General features: G+C 42.0%; 1 protein-coding gene and 3 long non-coding RNA genes across 8 annotated transcripts; 1 reads left to right on the top strand and 3 right to left on the bottom strand.

Moving 5' to 3' along the window:
• The first annotated feature begins 6,076 nt into the window (after nucleotides 1–6,076).
• On the top strand, nucleotides 6,077–8,172 carry LOC127332310 (3-ketoacyl-CoA synthase 12). Its single transcript, XM_051358582.2, has one exon. The coding sequence runs from the start codon at nucleotides 6,188–6,190 to the stop codon at nucleotides 7,577–7,579; it is 1,392 nt and encodes a 463-aa protein (XP_051214542.1). The 5' UTR covers nucleotides 6,077–6,187; the 3' UTR covers nucleotides 7,580–8,172.
• A 574-nt stretch (nucleotides 8,173–8,746) lies between these two features.
• On the bottom strand, nucleotides 8,747–11,714 carry LOC139830628 (uncharacterized). The gene is made up of 4 exons (XR_011743498.1): nucleotides 11,478–11,714; nucleotides 11,122–11,250; nucleotides 9,946–10,045; nucleotides 8,747–9,109 (listed from the first exon to the last, which is right to left on the bottom strand). It is a non-coding gene; the product is annotated as an uncharacterized lncRNA (long non-coding RNA).
• Nucleotides 11,715–11,731: 17 nt separating this feature from the next.
• On the bottom strand, nucleotides 11,732–13,586 carry LOC127332312 (uncharacterized). Of its 3 annotated transcripts, none has more exons than XR_011743497.1 (4): nucleotides 13,259–13,586; nucleotides 12,775–13,132; nucleotides 12,252–12,405; nucleotides 11,732–11,807 (listed from the first exon to the last, which is right to left on the bottom strand). It is a non-coding gene; the product is annotated as an uncharacterized lncRNA (long non-coding RNA). The 3 variants fall into 3 exon arrangements; XR_007870374.2 differs by having other exon boundaries at nucleotides 11,745–11,820; XR_007870373.2 differs by having other exon boundaries at nucleotides 11,745–11,820; nucleotides 12,775–13,127.
• A 12-nt stretch (nucleotides 13,587–13,598) lies between these two features.
• On the bottom strand, nucleotides 13,599–26,171 carry LOC127332311 (uncharacterized). Of its 3 annotated transcripts, XR_011743494.1 has the most exons (5): nucleotides 25,719–26,171; nucleotides 14,717–14,870; nucleotides 14,199–14,285; nucleotides 13,943–14,098; nucleotides 13,599–13,706 (listed from the first exon to the last, which is right to left on the bottom strand). It is a non-coding gene; the product is annotated as an uncharacterized lncRNA (long non-coding RNA). The 3 variants fall into 3 exon arrangements; XR_011743493.1 differs by lacking the exon at nucleotides 25,719–26,171 and having other exon boundaries at nucleotides 14,717–14,968; XR_011743496.1 differs by lacking the exon at nucleotides 25,719–26,171 and having other exon boundaries at nucleotides 14,199–14,272; nucleotides 14,717–14,968.
• Nucleotides 26,172–26,723: the final 552 nt, after the last annotated feature.

Raw genomic sequence — 26,723 nt, 5'->3', positions numbered from 1 at the left:
ACTACACATAGATCGGCTCTGATACCACTGTAGGGGTTCGCAGCAGAAAACAAAAAATTCTAACTAGCATATCCTATTTTCCCAGATCTATCTATGAGAAATACTGTAACAACGAGATTCGGTGTTTATACCTTTGAAGACCGGAAGCGATTAACATTCCTCTAGAACATGGATGATGTAGTCGTACTAGTCGCCGACCTCAGGGATGAGTTGCAGTCCCCCCGTACGACCTTGAGTGCCGCAAGTGGCAACACCTCGTAGTTTCCCACACATATGATGCTCAACGACGCTTCCGTATCCAATCCAACGTAGGTGTGGAAGTAGATATTCTGGATTCGGATCCCAGTTGCGCTCCTGCGTACTGGGTGTAGTCAACTCCCTTCGTGCGCAGCTCTTAGGGGAAACCACACATGAGAGAGATATCTAGAGAGAGAGAGAGAGGAAAGAGAGGCACCCGAAGGGGGACTCTCCTTTTCCCTCAAGGGGAATTCTGTGATCCTCCTCCCCCCAAGCCTCCATCTTATATAGGGGAAGGGGAGGGGTGGCCGGCCAAAACCCTAGGGAGGGGAGGAGGTGGCCAGCTGGGCCTCAAGGAGGCCCATGCCAAACCCTAGCCCCACCCCACCCCCCATAATTCCATGGGGGGCGAGGGACCACTAATGGGATCCCCTCTAAGAGGGGGGCCATTAAGGTGGGATGAACCTTTTTAATATTAAATAAATATATAATAAATATTAATTCACTTAATTAATACATATTACATCTTATTCAATTCCCGATGATCTGAGACACCTCTCGAAATATTTTGAACATCCTTCAGATTCTCCGGGAACCCTTTCTGGTTCTCTCTTCTCTATTCTCCGGTGTTTCTAATGAATACCAAACAATATTAAGTTTCGTTGAACCTTTAAAGTATGTTTCCCTACGGTTCGAGAACTACTCGACGTGATCGACACTCCTCTCCGATCAATGATCACCAGGGTGTTCTGGAGAACAGAAATGATCCCTGTGTATTCCACAAATGTATAAAGTCCTTGAACCGCAAATGTCGAGTCCCATTCCTTATGTTACTTCGATACTGGCAGTTATTCGAGACTTGATCATTGGTATCACCATACCTAGTTCCATCTCGTTACCGACAAGGCCATTCATCTCGTTCCCGTGTGATTCCATCCTCATGACCTAGTCATGTGTTGCAACTTAGTTGTGATCTCATCAAGTGGGCCTAGAGTATCTTTCGTCACGCGGATGAACAAAACTTGCTCTCGATGCATACGCCTCAACCGATCCCTTCGGAATACCCAACGCACATGATCACCCTTCTATGTTGTGACGGTTGATGCATTCAAGGTAGACTCACTGATTAGATATGATCTCACGGTCTAAGGGTTAGGTTACTACACTTTCATAACTATCGCAACATGAAATTTGTGACTTGATCGTGTTGCAATACTTATATTGGGAATTTCCTTCATATATTTCACCAAATGATATGACTCCATTGTCAATAACGTGTGTGTCCATGATCGGGAAACCTCGATCATCTGTTGACGAATGAGCTAGTTCGCATAAAGTTTCCTAGGAACCATGGTTTGTTTACATACCACACATATACCAATGTTTCAAATTGATACAGTTATAGCATGACATAAAACTTATTATGAACTATTGATATATAATAATAAATTCTCTTTATTATTTGCCTCTAGGGCACCATATCCAACAAGTGTAACACTTAACTAATTTGTACCGACTTTCATAAGCACAGCTATTCTTAGGGTTTATAATATGGCCACAAAGTTTCTTTGATCATACATGCTTAGGTTCCACTTCGCTAGTTAAGTTGCATGGTTAATCAATGTGTAGTTCGTACTACCTATTCTCTTAGAACCTCTATTTGGCTAAGAGAACTTACTATCTCTTTTTGATTATATAAGTCTACTCATTGGGAGTTGATGAGAGCAACAAGCAACATGTTTTACATCACCTAAATGCCTAATTAGTGTTAGGAATTTCGTATTTTACCATGTTGTCACGCACCTATTCTATTTGTTTCACATGATCTTGGAAATAATGAGGATGATTTGCAACCAAGGCACAAGGAACCATAGGGCCAAATAATGATGATTTGGAGCATTAAAGATCTTCCAACAACAACCCACATGCGATTTAACAACATGTGGTACGCTAATGCCCGCCTGTACCACCGCCTTGTCAAATATATTCACCCCACGAAGATGGATTTGAGAAGCTAGACATAGAGCGCCACCTGAAAACACCGAAACCTGACCTCGAGGAGGGATCCGGAGGGGGGACTCATCGAAGGGGATCCATCCTCACCATGCTTGGATCATTGAAGACCAATGCATCGATCTTCATCATCGTCATCAACATCATCATCACCATTGGTCATCTCATTGCAATCATTAACCTTGAATGTGATTTATATTTGTATTCTTTCGATCTTCTATTTTCCATCCATAGATTCATGATTACGTAATTTTCCTCCATGTGTGAGTAGATCCATTTGTTATTGGAGATATGGAGAATACCTATCCAAATTATGAAATGAAATAAAGTTTGTTGATTATCTAATAGTTATGAAGTATGTTGGTTCTTATCAATGATGTTGTGTGTTTTCAACCATGTAATATTTACCCAATGGATGCTGGTAAGCATCATCATTGTATATGGTTGGCGGTGCGTGGACATATAGGTGACATCAATCCGCCGCCTCTGCCAATCATGTATATACGAGGATAACAGTACATATGTGACCATGGGGAGACCCTTAATTACTGGACCTGCCTGACATGTGATGGGATAATATAGTGGTCATGAGGGATGTAAAACATTGCTTCTGGGAGCATCCATATAAGGAACCTAGCCACACACATACATATATAAAAGAAAAAAATGATATTCCTAATCACCATACCTAGGCTATTGGTTGATCCTCAACTCCCCGATAACGCTTTACCCATATTGCGTTTTGACCACTTTACTATTTGTTCACATAGTATCATTTACTTTATTTTACTTTGTTCACAACTTCAATTACTTTCATTCTTGCTTTGGATTTAAAGATAACTTGAAGCACTTTTGAGTGAAGATAATAAGAGGCAATAAAACTATTACTAATCAGTTCCACCGTGGATTTGATACTCTTAATTTTGAAAACTAGTTATACGTGATCTGTAACTTTGCAGACATCATGAGTCTTCCTATAAATGCTTCTAGTCTCATTATGGGATTCACAACAGTTACTTCTTATGGCCCCTTTAAGATTGAGTTAACTTCTCCAACTTTTGAGTGAACTGGGTTATATCCTAAAGCTCTAACTCAAAATTAGGTGACAATATCTCTTGAATAGGTTGGAATAAATAAGGGTAGATAGATAATGGTAGAATGCATCTCTCCCTTCTGGTTTGTGATGTGAATAGATTGGAATAGATAAGGTTAGAATAGATGAAAACTTGATGGTAAGACTTGTGTTGAGTTCCTTGTCATGTGTTCAAGACTTTATTTTAATGAATACATGAGGATCATGGTAAGGATAAATATTTAATAAAGACATGGAAAAGATATGTCAGATTTGGCTATTATATTTCTTCTTATTTTTCTTAATTTGTGTACTTAATTTTATCCATAAGTTTTTATAAGGAATAACTTTGCAGATCTAGTATTTGATCCTTAAATAATGTGTTGTTGTTTTAGTTCTAACCCCATTTGTCATAGCCCGTAGATCAAATCACCTTTATCTATCATATTTTTTTTAGAAAATGCCCGCTTGAAGTTTATCGCACTCAACCTCATGATTTACTTCAGTTCCATCAACTTAAGTGAAACTTCAATCACTTCAACATTTTTTAATCAAAATTGCTTTCCCATGTTTTCTATGTATGATTGCAATGCACACATTTGTTTCCTCTCTATTTATGGTCTCTAATCCTTGGATGTTACAAGGTAGTCGTATCTCTCTCTCTCATCATCCATCTCTTGTCTCTCCCACTGCTTCTTTTGTCGTGATGCTGTTTTATTTTATCTCTCTCATTATCTCTCTTCTCTCACTCCACTCCTTTCTTCTTCTCACGTCTCTCTCTTTATTTATCTTCTCTTCTCCATCCTTGCACTTCTTTTGAAATTTCATCACCTCAAGACATCCATAGTTGAACTGTAGCTTGCAATTCCTTGGGATTTGGTTTGGGGACACAACTTGTGTTATATAGTAAATGATTAAGGTGTCTATTATAAAATTGAAGGGATAAATTTCACATCTTATCTTTTATATAGAGACAACATGTTATATATCGTAGTACGAGAAAAATACATACTACAAGCAAACTACAAACGCTGTACAAAGAATTCACTCTAGTGTGTTGCCTAAGAGTTGGTATTTTTTGGAGCTTGAGAGTCACATGCCGACTAGGTTTCTAAAACCTACTACTCAACCTAAGAAAACAACCAATAAAAATAGATGAATAAAGTTCCATATTACAAAGGGATACTTGCACATTTTAGGAGTGCAACAAATGTTGACTGAAAGTGCAAATTAGCAAAAATAAAATGAATTGATTTTCGAAAAATACAAATAAAATTAAACATAATTAAAATATAACATACAAGTGAAAGTTTAAAATTAATAGAATTACACCTTAATAGAGGTTGCATATTTTTAAATGCAACTGGAGAGCAACCTACAAAGGTCGGCTGATTTAAAAAAGAAAGTCAGCACACTTTTATCAAAAAAGAATTCTCGACTTCTGCCATTACTTTATAAGACAACATATTACTAAACCCTGCATGGCTGCATATAATGAAACCACTTTCTTCTGGATATGTGTGCCAATTGTCTATATTTGAAAGTTTAAGTTTAAATATGTATCTAATTTTAAGAAAGAAGGGTATTAATAGAAAAGTTATGTATCTAATTTTAAGGAAGAAGGGTATTAAAAGGAAAGTTAAATCAGATGAAGACATGTGATGCAGAAGCAAAATAAAAAAAACAATGAAAGTTGAACAAGACACATCTCCTTCTAGATTGAAGACAATTCAAATGGAGTTGTCAACACCAATTCTGACCCAATTAAATTGTGTTGCTGGGCATACACAAAAAAAGGAGCAACTTGAAATGGAAATAAAATCACTGGACTAGTGCCATTGGGCAAACTAGAGCTGTCCTGCAACATTCAGCGGACCCAGTTAAATTAAACATGAATGTGAACCCAATTAAATTGTCTTGCATGGCACAGGCCGTCTCTCCAGGCCATGTCGTCCTGGTTCATCGAGCACAGCCCAAAAGTAGAGTAATGGTTTGCGCTCGCCACCTTTCCTTTCCTTTTCTTCCCCGCGTTCCACTTGACCACGGGTAGGGGTGGGCGTTCGGTTTTAACCAAAAATTCGGTTCGGTTTTTTTGGTTTTTCTATAATTCGGGTAATGATAAACATGAACCGAAATAATATCGGTTTTTAGTTAATCAAGAATTCGGTTAACCGATGAATTCGGTTCGGTGTTCGGTTATAACCGAATTGACTCAACAATACAAAATACTAAGAAATAATAACAGCTAAATGCGTGCGTGTGAGTGTGGTATTATGGTGGAACGCAGGAAGCTCAACTATCACATGAAGCATGACATACATACGCCACGTACACATGATTTGCTCTTTAAATCAGCCATGCATCCATGTACTAGTAATGTACTACTTATGAGACATGGAAGTATCTGTAGAAAAAATTATACGTAACTCGATAATGATTGTCTCTTCCACACAACCACATAAGTACTCGCGGTAGTGGATGGCCAAAGACTCGACCAAATTGTTTAGTTCTCTCTTGTATATATCTCGGTTATTTCGGTTGTTTCGGTCAATTGATATTCAAAACCGAATTAATATTCTTAAATTCGGTTCTCATAATTGCCAACCGAAATTAGTTTCGGTTAGCTCGGTTTCGGTTAATTCGGTTTCGGTTCCGGTTAGTTCGGTTTCGGTGTTCGGTTTCGGGTTTTTATGCCCACCCCTAACCACGGGCGCCTATATATACGCACTGCCACTGCACCCCGGAACCACACACACACACACACACACACACACACACCCTTCCCGTCAAACATACAGCTAGCTAACCTGCTAGCTCTGATCCGTTGCCAGGAGATCAGTTAATTAGCAAGATCGGTCGATCAACATGGAGCTGCTGCTCGTGCTCACAGTGCTCCTCCTTGCGCACGCGGTGGTCTACCTGGCTTGGACCTCCTTGGCCCGTCGCCGGCAGTCGCGGTGCTACCTCCTGGACTACGTCTGCCACAAGCCGTCGGACGACCGCAAGGTGAACACGGAGGTCGCCGGCGAGGTGGTCCAGCGTAACTCGCGCCTGGGCATATCTGAGTACCGCTTCCTCCTCCGCGTCATCACCCGCTCCGGCATCGGCGAGGAGACCTATTGCCCGGTAAACATCCTGGAGCAGCGGGAGGACACGCCCACCCACCAGGACTCGGTGGACGAGATGGACGCCTTCCTCGACGCCACCATCGCCGGCCTCTTCGCCAAGAGTGGCTTCGAGCCCCGAGACGTGGACGTGCTGGTCGTGAACGTGTCCATGTTCTCCCCGGCGCCATCCCTGGCGGCTCGGATCGTGCACCGGTACGGCATGCGCGAGGACGTGGCCGCGTACAACCTGTCAGGGATGGGGTGCAGCGCCGGGCTGGTGTCGCTGGACCTGGCGCGCAACGCGCTGCGGACGCGGCGGAACGCGACGGCGCTGGTGGTGTCGACGGAGTCCATCGCGCCCAACTGGTACTCCGGGATCGACAAGTCCATGATGCTGGCCAACTGCCTGTTCCGCTCCGGCGGGTCGGCCGTGCTGCTGACCAACGACCCGGCGCTCCGGGGCCGCGCCAAGATGGAGCTGAGCTGCCTGGTGCGCTCCAACATCGCTGCCAACGACGACGCGCACCTGTGCGCGCAGCAGCGGGAGGACGAGGAAGGGCGCGTGGGGATCACCCTCAGCAAGAACCTTCCCAAGGCCGCCGTCCGGGCCTTCTCCGTTAACCTCCGGACCCTGGCGCCGCTGATCCTCCCCGTGTCCGAGCTCGCGCGGTTCTCCGCGCAGCTCATGTGGAAGAAGATCCTGCGACGCGGAAGCAAGCAGCAGCGCAAGGGCGGCGAGGGCGGCCCCAAGATCAACTTCAAGACGGGCGTGGACCACTTCTGCCTCCACCCGGGCGGCACGGCTGTGATCGAGGCGGTGAAGCGGAGCCTGGGGCTGGACGACGGCGACGTGGAGGCGGCGCGGATGACGCTGCACCGGTGGGGGAACACGTCGGCGAGCAGCCTGTGGTACGTGCTGTCGTACATGGAGGCCAAGGGGAGGCTGAGGAGAGGCGACAGGGTGCTCATGGTCACCTTCGGCTCCGGGTTCAAGTGCAACAGCTGCATGTGGGAGGTGAAGGGCGACATGACCGACAAGGGCGCGTGGGCCGACTGCATCGCCGACTACCCGCCGGAGAGCACCGCCAACCCCTACATGGACAAATACGGGTGGCTCAACGACGTCGAAGGCGACACCCTCATATTTTAGTTCCTCACTCCATATACTACTCATCACTACGTACCCCGGTCACTCGTTGGTGTGAAATTACACTAGATTTAGAGGTGCGCCTTGGCGCACCATCCCGTCAATTTCATTTCGATTTACACTTTGTATAATAATGATAAAATTAGGTAGCTAAATGATAATACATTGTTAGATTTTACAAAACAAAGTCAATCAAATGAAATTAGGATAAAATAAACCAAATCATCAACCAAACGTGCTTATATACAATTAGAGAAATAGAGGCATATATTATAATAATTAACACTCTGGTTTTTTCAAGATCGATAAAATTAAGGATAGAACAACAAAAGCAACATCTACATGAGTCTATTTCAGAATGGTCTTTAGAAGTCACGTCGTAATTGCATTTACCGGGTAAACATAAAAATTATCAGGTGATTGAACGTAGTCAAACAGCAAAATAGGTAAGGCCGGCACCAGGCAGGTGCGGTGGCCGCATTCCGGCAAGGTCGTCTATGCTTATGTCAAGATAAGCTAATTAATAGCATCCCTATCGTTCTGATCGTTCTGAAGAATCATTCGGTTCAATAAAATTACAGCGATCCATTATAAAAGCTGAATTGTTGGTTTTCCAAGTGTATTTTTCTGATTTTCCTTTACTATGTACACAGGGTACAAAAAAATTGTTAAAAAGGAGAGATAACATCATTGTATTTGTGTTCTGTCATAAATTCCTCTAATTTTCCGTGACTTGATGCGTAATGATTAGACTGTAGCTTTCTGAACTCTTATTTTCCGTGACTTGATGCGAGCTGATTAGACTGTAGCTAGCTAGCAGAGGGTCGTTTGTCCTAATTCTAATTAAGGATGGTTTGTGAATCCGATTTTTCAGAGAACTTAAAGGACACATCAATTTAAGCTCTGAACCTATCTGCTGAAGTTGGCCTGGGAAACATTCACCGATGCTCATAACCTGAAAAGCATTCTCTGAATTTTTGTATATCAAATAGCTGCAGCAAACAAATATAGGAGAAATGCATGTACAAGCAACCATATCAACCTGTGTGAGCTCATCTATTTATTCAATTGCATAAGCAGCAGGTTCACTGGTTGACAATTTATTTGTGCTGCTAGCTGCATTGTAGCTGAAGTAGCATGTATTATGTGCAAAAAAATGCCAGCAGTATATCAGAAATCAGATTATAACCCAAACTGCAGTACGAGCTCGCATGGAATAACTCAGATTATAACACAGCATCAGCTGCAGTAAGCATCAGCTGCAGTAACGATGTTTGACCAAAACGAACATAAAACTAATTATTTCCTTTCAGAAATTTACATTCACCAACAATTTGCCGTTCACTTATTTCTCAATTTTGTATTCACCTACACATGCTAGTCAAGTTCGTCAGGATGTCGCGGCCGCCTACCTAGACAGGACGGTCTACCAAAACTTCGTTGCAGGCGAAATGGATCTCGTCCTAGGTTGTTGTTGCTAGGATATGATGTCCTCCTCCGGTAGTGTCTCCATCGCATAGCCTGGCAACATATCTACAAATGAAAAAAAAACGTAACCCGATCTCTTATTATCTGGACTAAAACATATGACAGACATAACTTTCGGACTGTTCTACCTCTATAAGAAGATTTTGTAATAATGTCGATTTGTGTGAGATGAGAATGAGAGCATCTCTTCATATTCCTTTGTTATAATTTCTTCAACTGCATAAACTGATCTCTTAGCTTACTTTGGTTTTATTTCCAGATCAGCTACTGCAAAACTAAGTTCCTTCTCTATAACACGGTTTACTTCCTATTCTTCTGAGAATTTTACTGAAGTTGTGTCGCACAATTTCCTCTTATCCAACATGTTTCCGTAGCCTTACGCTAATCACCCGTGATGCACACAGTTCAGAAACAACATAGCACAATCAGAATTTACAATACATGATTCATCCATTTGTAGTAATGCCCCTTTAAGTAGCTGCTATATGTTACTGAACTTTCAAATATGATTTTTAAGGCTATAGAGATAACATACCTTGCCATGCTCAGAAAACTTGTATAAGAGCAAAATGAAACAATAGTTACCAAACTATGTCACTTGCGTATAACTGAAGTAAGACATGTTCATTTCCGTCTTATTTGCACCATGCAACAACCATTCATTTTACCAGGTGATTTAGCTGCTTATATTATGCATTTGATATAACATTAAGGAGTCGTGGTTTGAATCATCAGTTTTACTATGAACTACAAATTCACTATGTTAGTCTCTACATAAAACTGGAAATGGAATATTGTCATTTCGCTCAGAATTTATGCTTAGTAGCCACGACACAGGAATACTTAATGGTAGGCAGGCCAAGGGAAAACAATTCGATTACCATCCTCAGAGACGCGGACGACCGCGGAACACCGCAACACCTTGGTGACGGCGAGCACTGGCTTTGCTTGAATCTGCACATCCTCTGAAGCTGCGTTTTCCTGCAATCCAGTGGAAAAATTTATGCGCACAGGGCAAGATTTATTCAGCAGTACAATGCAAAGTTGGCATCTGCGGTGTAATATAGTACACAACAATGGGAGGGAAACCATCTCAAACTCCAGGGATTTTCTCCTAAACTAAATGAGCTGCCTCCGCAAGCTTCTGTAAACTTTTATTCTGTGAATGAATGAGTGTTCTCCTCTAAAATGAAGAAACTTCTGGATGAAACAATTAGCAGCCAAAACAATAGTAAAATTATCAATTTGGATTTACGGCATGCTGAAATCCTTATTGAACTGGAGTTAATAAATCTAAAGGAAACTTTGTAACCTTTAGATGCGAAATTCATGTTGAGCTGTGTCATTGAGGTCCAAGGGCAGTGCTATTGAGGAGCTAATCCAAAGACTCGCGCAATAAGTTTTTTTTGCTACTCATTACTTTGTATTCCCATATTTCTTGAATAGTATCTTTGTAGTTCCAGAATTTGAATTGTCTGGAAGACCAGGAGCAATACTACAGTTAGTCATGTCAAAGCATAGCTGGACAACCATAGGAAAAGTAATAGTTAATAGGATTAATGGGATTTTTTCATAAATAAAGAAGCAGAGGTCTGTTCAATGGTAGCAAAGCTGGAAAAAGGTTCAGTCACAAGGCAAGCTCACTCCATAATGACCATGTCTTAGTTGAGCTTTTTTGGGAGAAAAATATGCATATGCCCTGTTAAAATCTGGAATCTTTTATCTGAGAAGCTTTAGAAAATTATTGCTCATCAGGAAGTAGTTTCGGATATTATATTACAAGAGCCAAGTATACCTAAAAAGCTGAAAGGATAAAGCTCTCTTTTATCTATATGTTTAAGTGATTGCCTTTCTGTAATAGGTCTCAAGTCAGTTAGTAGATTAAACACTCGCAAGCATAAATTTTCAGCATTGAGAAGACACTATATTTAATCTTACTCCTATCGTTAATTCCTAGCACCTAATTATAACTAATCCTAGCACAGAAAAATAAAACTAATAGCCTACTATTTTCAGAGAAGATGAATCTCAGAGAAGATGAATGCTCGGAGACAAACCTCAACCATGCTGCAGGAAGAATGACAAGTCAGGCCTAGAAGTTCTGTGTTGCCGTTGAGCACAAAGGAACTTCACACCTTTGCATTGTCTGCACAAGATAATATATGCGCTTCAATATTTGGTTGTCTCTGTTGGCAAATCATCCATTATTCAGTAAGCAAAAAATACATGAGTGGCCAATCTCAGCTCACTAAGACATAGGTGGCAACTATGTAAATATTTGTTTTTTCCAACAATTAGCGTTGATATTTCTTTTGCAGAACTAACCCATAAATGCATCCCATATATTAGCACGTATGTGAAATCCTAACTCATAAATACATCCCATATAACAATAGAAGATTGAGTCTATTACCTTTGGTCGACACGGTGGTGCAAAGTGAGAATGCAGTACTGCAACAGAGAATTAGTCATCAAGTCATTAGATTAAAGGTTGGAAGTTGGGTGTCGGAAGTTGTTGATCCATACACACATAGGAAGAGCCACTGCTTACCAATAAGACCCGGTCGACCTGAGCAAGCAATGAAAAGGATGATGAGGGAAGACACGACTAAATAATGGATGCCAAATTATAAGATGACAGAGTGAGGTGAGGAACCCATCGCTGATACCTATATTCAGTCTCGAGACAGCTGGGCAGGAGGTGACGGTGGTGACGAAGGTATGAACAACGTGGCTAACCGCCCTATAACTTCAATCTGTTAATAGGTGAACAAATAGAGATGAAAGTAAAATATCTACAGCAAGGGGAGCATATGAATAGTGATATTGATTCAACTACATATGAAATGCAGAAAACAAATAGAGCACATCTTTTCTAGAAGCAGTAGCTGCAGATCTTAATGTACATCTTAATGTACGAATCCTAAATAATTTGGAGGCTAAAAGAAGACCACGTGCCAATTCAAGCATAAATCATCTGTATCCAAAGTATCCATTTCCAGATAAAAATTTCAGAGACAACTTTCTCTACAGATTAATCACTGGAAGAATTGTTTCTTTTCTTTCTGCTAAACAACAGAAGACATGTTAAGGAATAAATATTCAGGTATTTAACCAAATGAGCGAGCAAGTTCTTCTTGTTAACCAAACTTGAGGCATGGAACAATTTCTATGAATCTTTGCTCACCTTGTTGCAGAAGGTTGGGTGTTGCTCTTCAAGGCAATAGATGTCTTCCGTGAAGCCTCTCTTCACCACTCCTTCTCCGCATGACACTATAAAAGCCAGGATGGACAATCAAACCGTGACACGGAATCTCAAGCAACTTCCATATAGCAGCAATCTGATGTGTGAAAGGGAAATAAAATCACGGTAACTCACATATAATGAGATCTGAGTTTTATAATTTGATTTCAGAGATGAACCTAGACAAATATCGCAATATGCTGCTCAATCCAGAAAAAAATTTATCATGCTATTTTATTAATGATAGCTTGCACATGCTAGTGCCACACGGAAGTTAGAAAATACACTACAAATTCAAGTCACATATGTGAGTGAGGTAATATATTGTACATTAGCTGCAGCTAAATTTCAAATATAAACATTACATGGATTAATCTTCCGCTATAACCTGCTAAGATTTTTCATAGAACATCAAAGATAAATCAAAATCTGAGATGAAAAGGAGAGAAGTGAGATAGATGGTAACCTGCTAGAGAGAAACCGAGAAATTGATAGGAGAGATGGAAAGGTTGGGATCCCCTTGCAGGGGACACGGAGATCGGCACCAATCCGGTGGCAAAGCCGTGAGGATGGAGATGAGGTGGAGCACATCCTCCTCCTTCATGGCGGCTGAGCTGACTCGAAATTGAGGCAATCATACTGCTTGTTCCCCATCCATTGGAGGAATAAGGAGATCAAAACACCCCTCTTCTCGATGTCTCCTTGTTCTCTGCCTCCTCCCCTTCCTCCCATCCCTGGCGGCGGCGCGGCGCTGCCCCCGGTGATCCACATCAAGCTCCGCCTCCTCATCCATGGAGGGATGCTTCCCTTTGCCTCTCCCTACTCTAGCCATGGGGAAAACCAAAGGATGAAAAGGAATTGGAGGAGAGATGGAAAGGAATGAAGAAGAGATGGAGGCGTGAATTGGGGGGAGAGATGGAGGTAGGGATTGGGGAGAGAAGCAGGCTTACGATTGGCTGCAGCAATAGGCTGCTGTGTCCACGGGCGGTGCCGCTCCCGCTCACTACTCAGCTCGCTCGACGTCGTCGCTCCACCGGCGCGCTGCTCCCGCGGCGCTGCGCTCCATCACCGGTGCCTCTCCTACGCCTCGACCGACGCGCCGCTCCCGCGCTGCGCTCCAGCAGCGGCGCCTCTCCCGCGCCTCGTCGCTCCATCGGCGGCGCCGGGCCGAGCTCATGGTGTGGTGGCCGCGCGGGGGGCGAGCAGGGGAGGAAGAAATCGCGAGGCAGGCTGCAGGGAGAGGATTGGCTAGGGTTTGGCAGCCACGCGCGACGGGAGAGTCTGGGCCGTTGACAAGTCAGGCCTAGAAGTTCTGTGTTGCCGTTGAGCACAAAGGAACTTCACACCTTTGCATTGTCTGGTACAGTATAATGTATGCGCTTCAATATTTGGTTGTCTCTGTTGGCAAATCATCCATTATTCAGTAAGCAAAAAATACATGAGTGGCCAATCTCAGCTCACTAAGACATAGGTGGCAACTATGTAAATATTTGTTTTTTCCGGTGAAAACAACAATTAGCGTTGATATTTCTTTTGCAGAACTAACCCATAAATGCATCCCATATATTAGCACGTATGTGAAATCCTAACTCATAAATACATCCCATATAACAATAGAAGATTGAGTCTATTACCTTTGGTCGACACGGTGGTGCAAAGTGAGAATGCAGTACTGCAACAGAGAATTAGTCATCAAGTCATTAGATTAAAGGTTGGAAGTTGGGTGTCGGAAGTTGTTGATCCATACACACATAGGAAGAGCCACTGCTTACCAATAAGACCCGGTCGACCTGAGCAAGCAATGAAAAGGATGATGAGGGAAGACACGACTAAATAATGGATGCCAAATTATAAGATGACAGAGTGAGGTGAGGAACCCATCGCTGAAACCTATATTCAGTCTCAAGACAGCTGGGCAGGAGGTGATGGTGGTGACGAAGGTATGAACAACGTGGCTAACCGCCCTATAACTTCAATCTGTTAATAGGTGAACAAATAGAGATGAAAGTAAAATATCTACAGCAAGGGGAGCATATGAATAGTGGTATTGATTCAACTACATATGAAATGCAGAAAACAAATAGAGCACATCTTTTCTAGAAGCAGTAGCTGCAGATCTTAATGTACATCTTAATGTACGAATCCTAAATAATTTGGAGGCTAAAAGAAGACCACGTGCCAATTCAAGCAAAAATCATCTGTATCCAAAGTATCCATTTCCAGATAAAAATTTCAGAGACAACTTTCTCTACAGATTAATCACTAGAAGAATTGTTTCTTTTCTTTCTGCTAAACAACAGAAGACATGTTAAGGAATAAATATTCAGGTATTTAACCAAATGAGCGAGCAAGTTCTTCTTGTTAACCAAACTTGAGGCATGGAACAATTTCTATGAATCTTTGCTCACCTTGTTGCAGAAGGTTGGGTGTTGCTCTTCAAGGCAATAGATGTCTTCCGTGAAGCCTCTCTTCACCACTCCTTCTCCGCATGACACTATAAAAGCCAGGATGGACAATCAAACCGTGACACGGAATCTCAAGCAACTTCCATATAGCAGCAATCTGATGTGTGAAAGGGAAATAAAATCACGGTAACTCACATATAATGAGATCTGAGTTTTATAATTTGATTTCAGAGATGAACCTAGACAAATATCGCAATATGCTGCTTGATGACCCACAAGTATAGGGGGTGTATCGTAGTATCTTCGATAAGTAAGAATGTCGATCCCAACGAGGAGCAGAAGGTGTTGACAAGCAGTTTCGATGAAGGATTCACTGTAAATGCTCACAAACAAGTATTCAGGGGGTTTTGATGTAACAGTTGAATAAAGTACGAGTATGTAAAGTGCGAGAGTAACAATTGCAGCGAGTGGCCCAATCCTTTTTAGCACAAAGGACAAGCCGGTTTGTTTACTTATAATGACCAAACGTTCTCGAGGACACACGGGATTTTAGTCTAGTGCTTTCGCTACATACAGTTAAATAATCTTCATTGTTATGATAAGTGTTATGTGGGTGAACCTATGCTAATGTACCGCCCTTCCTAGGACTAATACATACTTGTGATTATACCCCTTGCAAGCATCCGCAACTACAAGAAAGTAATTAAGAATAAATCTAACCACAGCCTTAAACTCTGAGATCCTGCGATCCCTCCTGCATCGATATACCAACGGGGGTTTAGGTTTATGTCACTCCGGCAACCCCGCAATTAGCAAACGAATACAAGATGCATTCCCCTAGGCCCATAAATGGTGAAGTGTCATGTAGTCGACGTTCACATGACACCACTAGAAGAATAACACCACAACTTAAATATCACACCATTGAATATTACTCAACCATAGTTCACTACTAACATTTAGACTTCACCCATGCCCTCAAGAACTAAACGAACTACTCACGAGACATCATACGGAACATGATCAGAGGTGATATGATGATGAATAACAATCTGAACATAAACTTGGTTCAATGGTTTCACTCAATAGCATCAACAACAAATAGAGATCGATACCGGGAGAGTTTCCCCTATCAAACAATCAAGATCAAACCCAAATTGCTACGGCGGTGACGGTGTCCAGCGGTGATGATGGCGGTGATGATGGTGGAGATGATGATGATGGTGATGGCGATGATGTCCAGCTCGATGACGGTGACGATGGCGTCGATTTCCCCCTCCCGGAGGGAATTTCCCCGGCGGATTCCTGCCCGCAGGAGAGCTCTTTTCTCTCTGGTGTTCTCCGCCCCGCAGAGGCGGCTGTAACTCTTCGCGAGGTACCCTCTCTGGCTTAGGTTTTCGGGACAAAGGATTTCGCGAAGAAAAGGAGGCGAAAGGGGTCGTGGGCCCCCCAGACCACATGGCGGCGCGGCCAGGGCCTGGGCCGCGCCGCCCTAGGGTGTGGGCCCACCCTGGGTCCTCCTGGCCCCTCCTTCTGGCTTCCTTCGTCATCTTGAAAAATAGGATTTTTGGTATAATTTCCTCCCACAGTTGATCTTCCGAAATATTGCGTTCTGACGGTGCTTTTTCCAGCAGAATCCTGGCTCCGGTGCTTGATCCTCCAATAATGATGAAACATGCAAAATAGATGAAATAACATAAGTATTGTGTCCCAATATGAAATATATCAATGAATAACAGCAAATTATGATATAAAATAGTGATGCAAATTGGACGTATCAACTCCCCCCAAGCTTAGACTTCGCTTGTCCCCAAGCGAAACTGAACTCGATAGACATGACCACATGTTTATGGAGTGAAGAGTCGATAAATAAAATACGGACAAGAAGCATCATATTCATTCACACATGACATTATAGTAAACAACCTCTTATAACTCATATTGAAACAAGTATAAGGTAATCACAAGTAAAGGTGCATGAGAAATCATGATTGGTGATGGCAAACTTCGTTCTTGGTCAGAGAACAATTAACAGATTATATTTATCTCATTGAGCAGCTCTCTCATGTTAAAGTTTATAAGGCACAACTTGCATACTCAATCATAATGGTCTTCTCATGATCATTGATAACTTGCAAAGCTATATTCATTCAGATAAAACTTGTACTAAACAAGGAAGAATAAAAGACATGATGTAGCAAATCACAATATAATGGTTTGATCACAACTACTCAAATGCTTGCTTGAGATGGAGGGAAATAGGTTTACTGACTCAACATAAAGTAAAAGACAGGCCCTTCGCAGAGGGAAGCAGGGATCAAATCATGTGCTAGAGCCTTTTCAGTTTTGCAATCATATAAAGAGAATAAAAGTAACATTTTGAGAGGTGTTTGCTGTTGTCAACGACTGGTAGCGGGTACTCTAACCCCCTTGCCAGACAACCTCCCAAGAGCGGCTCCCATATTATTTTCATTTTGTGTGGCACTCCTTCCAACCTTTCTTTCACAAACCATGGCTAACCGAATCCTCGGGTGCCTGCCAACAATCTCATACCATGAAGGAGTGCCTTTTTATTTTAGTTTTATTATGATGATGACACTCCCCCAACCTTTGCTTACACAAGCCATGGCTAACCGAATCCTTCGGGTGCCGTCCATCAATCACATACCATGGAGGAGTGTCTATTTAGTTTAATTAATTTGGGACTGGGAATCCCATTGCCAGCTCTTTTTGCAAAATTATTGGATAAGCGGATGAAGCCACTAGTCCATTGGTGGAAGTTGCCCAACAAGATTGAAAGATAAAACACCACATACTTCCTCATGAGCTATGAAACATTGACACAAATAAGAGATACTAAGTTTTGAATTGTTTAAAGGTAGCACATGAAGTATTTACTTGGAATGGCAGAAAATACCATGTAGTAGGTAGGTATGGTGGACACAAATGACATAGGTTTGGGTTAAGGTTTGGATGCACGAGAAGTAATCCCTCTCAAGATGGTCTTTGGCTAGCAAGGTTAATTAGCAAGCATAAGAGTCGAGGGAAACAAACAAACATACATATGATAGAAACAATCATGCATCTTCCTTGTAAGCACAAACAATTTTAACTTCAGAATAGTAAGCTATGAGCTAACAAGAAAGACAATGAAACATCTACATGTATTTCTCTTTTCTATTTAAACCTCAAAGCGTTGTTGCTATTGACCAATGCTAAGTTTGCCAAAACCAAATAGATTCATTCAATGCTCCCAAAGTGATACTAATACTAACAACAAGGTGAATCATATAGTAGAGATTGCAAACTAAAATAAGATGTGCAATATGTAAATGATAAGACTTCTCCTTAATATTCCATAACGATAACTCACACCAAGGGATACATAGATAACCAACTAAAGGAGAGATACTTCCAAACGCAACCCATCTTATATGATAACTTCCCTACTCATGATATGACACTACTTGACAATAAAAGTAAAAGGTAGTGATAATGTGATACCGCGGCACTCCCCCAAGCTTGAAACAAACCAAGGGGATGCCAATACCGATGATGAATTACTCCTGCGGAGATGGTGGTGATGAATTCCCGTCATCAAACTTCCAAGGAAGAGGCTCTCCATCAAGAAACGACATCTTGGTCTCGGGGATCCTGAAACTAGCAGCACGGCTTATGTATTTAAACCTGTTTTCATACTCACAGTTCTGATTCTGAAAATCATAGAGTTGTTCTTGGAGCTTGTTGGTGGTGTCGTGAAGTGAGAGGATGTTGCTCCAAAGCTTTGCAGTTTCCTTCTCATGTTCAGCAATGAGTTCAGACACAATCCTGTGGAAGATATCCACCTCACGCTCAGCCATCTTCTTGTACTTGAAAGCCTCTTGTTCTAGCTTCTCCATCCTGTCTTCCAGGCTTCCTTCTCCTTTAGGACCCTGGACATCCTTGACCTGCAGTTCTCCTTCAACGAGCAGCAACTCCTTGGGGTGCATCCTCAGCTCCTCCATGTACAAGTTGCCAACATCCTTGCTGGAGCTGTCATTCGGAGTTTCCGATGAAGACATGATGGCTCTAGATCCGAAGCAAATCCTGGCAGAAACAACTCGAAAGAAAACACGTCGAAAACACGATATACGGACCTCCAGGGGTCCGGGGGATTATATAGCAAAATTTTTCACGACAAACGGAAAGTACCAGATCGAACCAGAGTCGGAAAGGGGCGACGAGGCGGCCAGACCATAGGTCGGCGCAGGCCCAGGCTTGGCCACGCCGGCCTATGGTGGCGCCCCCTCGTGCGTCCTTTCCACTCCGTTTCGAACTCGTAATTTCTCATATTTTCCAAAAACAGCGAAAATATTGTTCGGAAAGTAAATTGCGTACTTTTCATTACCAGTACTGTTACCTATTCAAAGTCGAGTTCTGACGGACTGTCAATTTGCCCTTTGATGAAAGCTTCCGGTGTTTCCACTTGAATAATATCAACATCAACATTATAAGAATCACCCGAGATATAATGCTTGAGTCTTTGTCCATTCACCACTTGCGTAGCATTGCCTTGGAGAGAGCTAATTTTGATTGCTCCTGAACGATACACCTCCTCGACAACATATGGTCCTTCCCATTTCGAGAGTAATTTCCCTGCAAAGAATCTGAGACGAGACCGATACAATAGGACTTTATCCCCAATATTAAATTCTCTTTTGATAATCCTCCTATCATGCCATTTTTTAACTTTCTCTTTAAAGAGTTTAGCATTTTCATAAGCTTCACTTCTCCATTCATCTAGAGAACTCAATTGCAACAACCTCTTATCACCGGCAAGTTTAGGATCTTTATTTAATTCTCTAACAGCCCAATAAGCTTTGTGCTCTAGTTCTAAAGGTAAATGACAAGCTTTCCCATAAACCATTTTATAAGGTGACATTCCCATGGGATTTTTATAAGCAGTTCTATAAGCCCATAATGCATCCTTCAATTTACTAGCCCAATTCTTTCTAGTTTTATTAACAGTCTTTCCCAAAATAGATTTAATCTCTCTATTTGATAATTCTACTTGACCACTAGTTTGAGGATGATAAGCGGAAGCAATTCTATGATTAATACCATACTTAGCAAGAGTTTTTCTAAAACCTCCATGAATAAAATGAGAACCTCCATCAGTCATAATATATCTAGGCACTCCAAATCTAGGAAAAATAATATCTAAGAGCATTCTTAAAGAGGTCTCACCATCAGCACTTTTTGTAGGTATAGCTTCCACCCATTTAGTAACATAATCAACAGCAACAAGTATATGAGTGTTACCTTCCGAAGACGGAAAAGGTCCCATGAAGTCAAATCCCCAACAATCAAACGGTTCAATAACAAGAGTATAATTCATGGGCATTTCATTGCGTCTGGAGATATTACCAACCCTTTGGCATTCATCACAAGATAAAATAAACTTTCTCGCATCCTTGAAGAGAGTTGGCCAATAAAAACCTGATTGTAGAACCTTTTGCGCGGTTCTTTCTCCGGCGTGATGTCCTCCATAAGCACTACCATGACATTTACTCAATATCTCTTGTTGTTCATATTCGGGGACACATCTTCGCATAATACCATCCACTCCTTCTTTATATAAGTGTGGGTCATCCCAGAAATAATGCCTCAAATCATAAAAGAATTTCCTCCTTTGCTGAGCTGAAAAGGTTGGAGGCAAGTACTTGGAAACAATAAAGTTAGCATAATCAGCATACCAAGGACTGTCTCGCGAGCTCACTTTTATTACAGCCAATTGTTCATTTGGAAAACTATCATTAACAGGAACAGGATCATAAGCAATATTTTCCAATCTAGATAAATTATCAGCAACAGGATTATCAGCACCTTTCCTATCTACAATATGTAAATCAAATTCTTGCAAAAGAAGTACCCACCTAATAAGCCTCGGCTTAGCATCTTTCTTTGTCATAAGGTATCTAATTGCAGCATGATCAGTATGAATAGTAACTTTCGAATCAACAATATAAGATCTAAATTTATCACAAGCAAAAACTACAGCTAATAATTCCTTTTCAGTTGTAGCATAATTTCTTTGAGCAGCATCAAGAGTTTTACTAGCATAATGAATAACATTCAGTTTTTTATCTACTCGCTGTCCAAGAACAGCGCCTACAGTAAAATCACTAGCATCACACATAATTTCAAAGGGTAAGTTCCAATCAGGAGGTTCAACTATAGGAGCAGTTGTTAAGGCTTTCTTAAGAGTTTCAAAAGCTTCCTTACAATCATCATCAAAAACAAATGGTACATCTTTTTGAAGAAGATTAGTAAGAGGCTTTGAAATCTTGGAGAAATCTTTAATAAATCTCCTATAAAACCCAGCATGACCAAGAACACTACGAATACCTTTTACATCCCTAGGATAGGGCATCTTCTCAATTGCTTCAACTTTAGCTCTATCAACTTCAATACCTCTCTCAGAAATTTTATGTCCCAATACAATTCCTTCATTAACCATAAAGTGGCATTTCTCCCAATTAAGAACAAGGTTAGTTTCTTCACATCTCTGCAAAACTTTATCAAGGTTTCGCAAGCAACTATCAAAAGAATTCCCATAGACGGAAAAATCATCCATGAATACTTCTACAATACTTTCACAAAAACCATGAAAAATAGCAGACATGCATCTTTGAAAAGTAGCAGGAGCATTACATAAACCGAAAGGCATGCGTCTATAAGCATAAGTTCCATAGGGACAAGTAAAAGTGGTTTTCTCTTGATCTTTAGCTTTAACAGCAATTTGTGAAAACCCAGAATAACCATCAAGAAAGCAAAAATGAGTATTTTTAGACAATCTTTCCAGCATTTGATCAATAAATGGTAAAGGGTAATGATCTTTCTTAGTAACTTTGTTAACTTTTCGAAAATCAATGCACATTCTATACCCTACAACTACTCTTTGAGGGATGAGCTCATCATTATCATTAGGCACAACAGTCATACCTCCTTTCTTGGGAACGCAATGCACAGGACTAACCCATCTACTATCAGCAATAGGATATATAATACCAGCTTCAAGAAGTCGTAATACCTCATTCCTTACCACTTCCTTCATCTTTGGAATTAGACGACGCTGATGCTCAACAACAGGCTTTGCATCATCTTCCATATTAATAGCATGTTGGCAAATAGAAGGAGAAATCCCTTTCAAATCATCAAGAGTGTAGCCAATAGCGCCTCGGTGCTTCTTCAATATTTCCAATAACCTTTCTTCCTCAATCCCTGAAAGCTTAGAACTAATAATAACAGGATATATTTTCTTATCATCAATATGAGCATATTTAAGATTATCAGGTAAAGGCTTTAAATCAAAAACAGGATCTTCCTTTGGTGGCGGTGTTGTACCCAAATCTTCCACCGGTAAATCATGCTTGAGAATAGGTTGGCGAAGAAAAATTTCCTCAAGCTCATCTCTTTCTTTCCTAAAAACTTCACTCTCGCTATCCTCCAAATGTTGCTGCAAAGGATTATTAGGAACAAGAACAATAGATGCACACTGCTCCATTTTAAAATCATTACTAGGCAAATCAGCTTTATAAGGAGTTTTAGTAAATTTAGAGAAGTTAAACTCATAAGATTCACCAGCAAATTTAGTCAAAATTTTCTCTTTCTTGCAATCTATAATAGCTCCACAAGTATTTAGAAAAGGTCTACCAAAAATAATAGGACAATAATCACTAGCAGCAGAACCAAGTACCAAAAAGTCAGCAGGATATTTAATCTTACCGCATAAAACTTCCACATCTCGAACAATACCAATTGGAGAAATAGTTTCTCTATTAGCCAGCTGAATAACCACATCAATATCTTCAAGTTCACAAGAATCAATTTCGTGCATAATCTCCGTGTAAAGCTCATACGGAATAGCACTAACACTTGCACCAATATCACATAATCCATAATAGCAATGATCACCAATTCTAACAGATAGCATAGGAACACTAGCTTGTTTGGGTTTATTAGGATGTGAAACAATATTAGAAGCATCTTCACAGAAAATAATATGACCATCCTCCACATTTTCAGTCACAAGATCTTTAACTATTGCAACAGCAGGTTCAACTTTTATTTGTTCTTCAGGTTCTATAGGTTTCTTTTCACTTTTATGAACCGCACTATTTATAACAGAGTACTCTTTCATTTTAGCAGGAAAAGGAGTTTTTTCAATATAAGCTTCAGGAATAACATGATCAGCAGTTTCAACTACAACGCATTTATTAATAGATGAATCAATTTTATCTTTATACGGTTCATGATACTTATCAAAATTCTTCTTTGGCAATTCATAATGAGAGGCAAAAGCTTTATAAAGATTTACAGCAACTTGAGAATCAAGACCATATGTAGCACTCATATTACGAAATTTATCAGTATCCATAAAAGCTTCAATGCATTTATAATCATAAATTATACCTGATTCTCTATCCTTGTCGTTCTCCCATCCTTCAGTATTTTCTTGGATCCGATCAAGAAGGTCCCTTTTAAACTCTTCTTTGTTGCGTGTAAATGATCCAGAACAAGAAGTATCCAGCAAGGTCTTGTCTTGAAAAGAAAGTCTTGCATAGAAATTATCAATAATAACATTACCAGGAAGCTCATGAATGGGGCATTTGAGCATTAAAGACTTCAATCTCCCCCAAGCTTGGGCAATACTCTCTCCATCATGAGGCCAAAAATTATATATGCGATTCCGATCCTTATGAATTTCACTTGGAGGATAGAACTTAGAATAAAACCGGGGCACAATATCATTCCATTCAAGAGAATCCCCATTATCCAGTAATTTATACCAATGCGCCGCCTTACCAGACAGCGATAAAGAGAATAATTTCTTCCTCACTTCATCCATAGCAATACCTGCACATTTGAATAACCCGCATAATTCATGCAAAAACAGTAAATGATCACCGGGGTGGACAGTTCCATCCCCTTCATAGCGGTTATCCATAACACGTTCAATAATTTTCATAGGTATTTTATATGGTATCACTTCCTCACCTGGCGCCTCATCCACTACCGTTGCAGTAGTAGTAGATTTCCCAAATAGAAATTGAAGAGAAGATCTCTCCATAATGACTTATAGCAGCAGGCAGAAATAAAATCAGCACAACAGTAAAGGTTTTCCTTACCAATTCCACTTACCAATAGCGCTTCACACCCCGGCAACGGCGCCAGAAAATAGTCTTGATGACCCACAAGTATAGGGGGTGTATCGTAGTATCTTCGATAAGTAAGAATGTCGATCCCAACGAGGAGCAGAAGGTGTTGACAAGCAGTTTCGATGAAGGATTCACTGTAAATGCTCACAAACAAGTATTCAGGGGTTTTGATGTAACAATGAATAAAGTACGAGTATGTAAAGTGCGAGAGTAACAATTGCAGCGAGTGGCCCAATCCTTTTTAGCACAAAGGACAAGCCGGTTTGTTTACTTATAATGACCAAACGTTCTCGAGGACACACGGGATTTTAGTCTAGTGCTTTCGCTACATACAGCTAAATAATCTTCATTGTTATGATAAGTGTTGTGTGGGTGAACCTATGCTAATGTACCGCCCTTCCTAGGACTAATACATACTTGTGATTATACCCCTTGCAAGCATCCGCAACTACAAGAAAGTAATTAAGAATAAATCTAACCACAGCCTTAAACTCTGAGATCCTGCGATCCCTCCTGCATCGATATACCAACGGGGGTTTAGGTTTCTGTCACTCCGGCAACCCCGCAATTAGCAAACGAATACAAGATGCATTCCCCTAGGCCCATAAATGGTGAAGTGTCATGTAGTCGACGTTCACATGACACCACTAGAAGAATAACACCACAACTTAAATATCACACCATTGAATATTACTCAACCATAGTTCACTACTAACATTTAGACTTCACCCATGTCCTCAAGAACTAAACGAACTACTCACGAGACATCATACGGAACATGATCAGAGGTGATATGATGATGAATAACAATCTGAACATAAACTTGGTTCAATGGTTTCACTCAATAGCATCAACAACAAGTAGAGATCGATACCGGGAGAGTTTCCCCTATCAAACAATCAAGATCAAACCCAAATTGCTACGGCGGTGACGGTGTCCAGCGGTGATGACGGCGGTGATGATGGTGGAGATGATGATGATGGTGATGGCGATGATGTCCAGCTCGATGACGGTGACGATGGCATCGATTTCCCCCTCCCGGAGGGAATTTCCCCGGCGGATTCCTGCCCGCCGGAGAGCTCTTTTCTCTCTGGTGTTCTCCGCCCCGCAGAGGCGGCTGTAACTCTTCGCGAGGTACCCTCTCTGGCTTAGGTTTTCGGGACGAAGGATTTCGCGAAGAAAAGGAGGCGAAAGGGGTCGTGGGCCCCCCAGACCACATGGCGGCGCGGCCAGGGCCTGGGCCGCGCCGCCCTAGGGTGTGGGCCCACCCTGGGTCCTCCTGGCCCCTCCTTCTGGCTTCCTTCGTCATCTTGAAAAATAGGATTTTTGGTATAATTTCCTCCCACAGTTGATCTTCCGAAATATTGCGTTCTGACGGTGCTTTTTCCAGCAGAATCCTGGCTCCGGTGCTTGATCCTCCAATAATGATGAAACATGCAAAATAGATGAAATAACATAAGTATTGTGTCCCAATATGAAATATATCAATGAATAACAGCAAATTATGATATAAAATAGTGATGCAAATTGGACGTATCACTGCTCAATCCAGAAAAAAATTTATCATGCTATTTTATTAATGATAGCTTGCACATGCTAGTGCCACACGGAAGTTAGAAAATACACTACAAATTCAAGTCACATATGTGAGTGAGGTAATATATTGTACATTAGCTGCAGCTAAATTTCAAATATAAACATTACATGGATTAATCTTCCGCTATAACCTGCTAAGATTTTTCATAGAACATCAAAGATAAATCAAAATCTGAGATGAAAAGGAGAGAAGTGAGATAGATGGTAACCTGCTAGAGAGAAACCGAGAAATTGATAGGAGAGATGGAAAGGTTGGGATCCCCTTGCAGGGGACACGGAGATCGGCACCAATCCGGTGGCAAAGCCGTGAGGATGGAGATGAGGTGGAGCACATCCTCCTCCTTCATGGCGGCTGAGCTGACTCGAAATTGAGGCAATCATACTGCTTGTTCCCCATCCATTGGAGGAATAAGGAGATCAAAACACCCCTCTTCTCGATGTCTCCTTGTTCTCTGCCTCCTCCCCTTCCTCCCATCCCTGGCGGCGGCGCGGCGCTGCCCCCGGTGATCCACATCAAGCTCCGCCTCCTCATCCATGGAGGGATGCTTCCCTTTGCCTCTCCCTACTCTAGCCATGGGGAAAACCAAAGGATGAAAAGGAATTGGAGGAGAGATGGAAAGGAATGAAGAAGAGATGGAGGCGTGAATTGGGGGGAGAGATGGAGGTAGGGATTGGGGAGAGAAGCAGGCTTACGATTTGCTGCAGCAATAGGCTGCTGTGTCCACGGGCGGTGCCGCTCCCGCTCACTACTCAGCTCGCTCGACGTCGTCGCTCCACCGGCGCGCTGCTCCCGCGGCGCTGCGCTCCATCACCGGTGCCTCTCCTACGCCTCGACCGGCGCGCCGCTCCCGCGCGCTGCGCTCCAGCAGCGGTGCCTCTCCCGCGCCTCGTCGCTCCATCGGCGGCACCGGGCCGAGCTCATGGTGTGGTGGCCGCGCGGGGGGCGAGCAGGGGAGGAAGAAATCGCGAGGCAGGCTGCAGGGAGAGGATTGGCTAGGGTTTGGCAGCCACGCGCGACGGGAGAGTCTGGGCCGAGCGGGCTTCACAGGACCCGTGGATAAAATGCGGGTCTGCGGGAGGGCCTCGCGCCCTGGATGGAATGGCTGGCCGAGATCGCGCCACGTCAGCTCGATCGGACGGTCCAAAATCCAAACGCCTGTGAGAGCCCCATGGGGGTGCAGCAATCATACCGTGAGATGCATATATACATTTCT

Source organism: Lolium perenne, chromosome 4, assembly GCF_019359855.2.
Source record: "Lolium perenne isolate Kyuss_39 chromosome 4, Kyuss_2.0, whole genome shotgun sequence".
Classification (NCBI taxonomy): Eukaryota; Viridiplantae; Streptophyta; class Magnoliopsida; order Poales; family Poaceae; genus Lolium; species Lolium perenne.
Note: the sequence above shows the minus strand (reverse complement) of the source record. Positions and strands in the feature narration are given on the sequence as shown.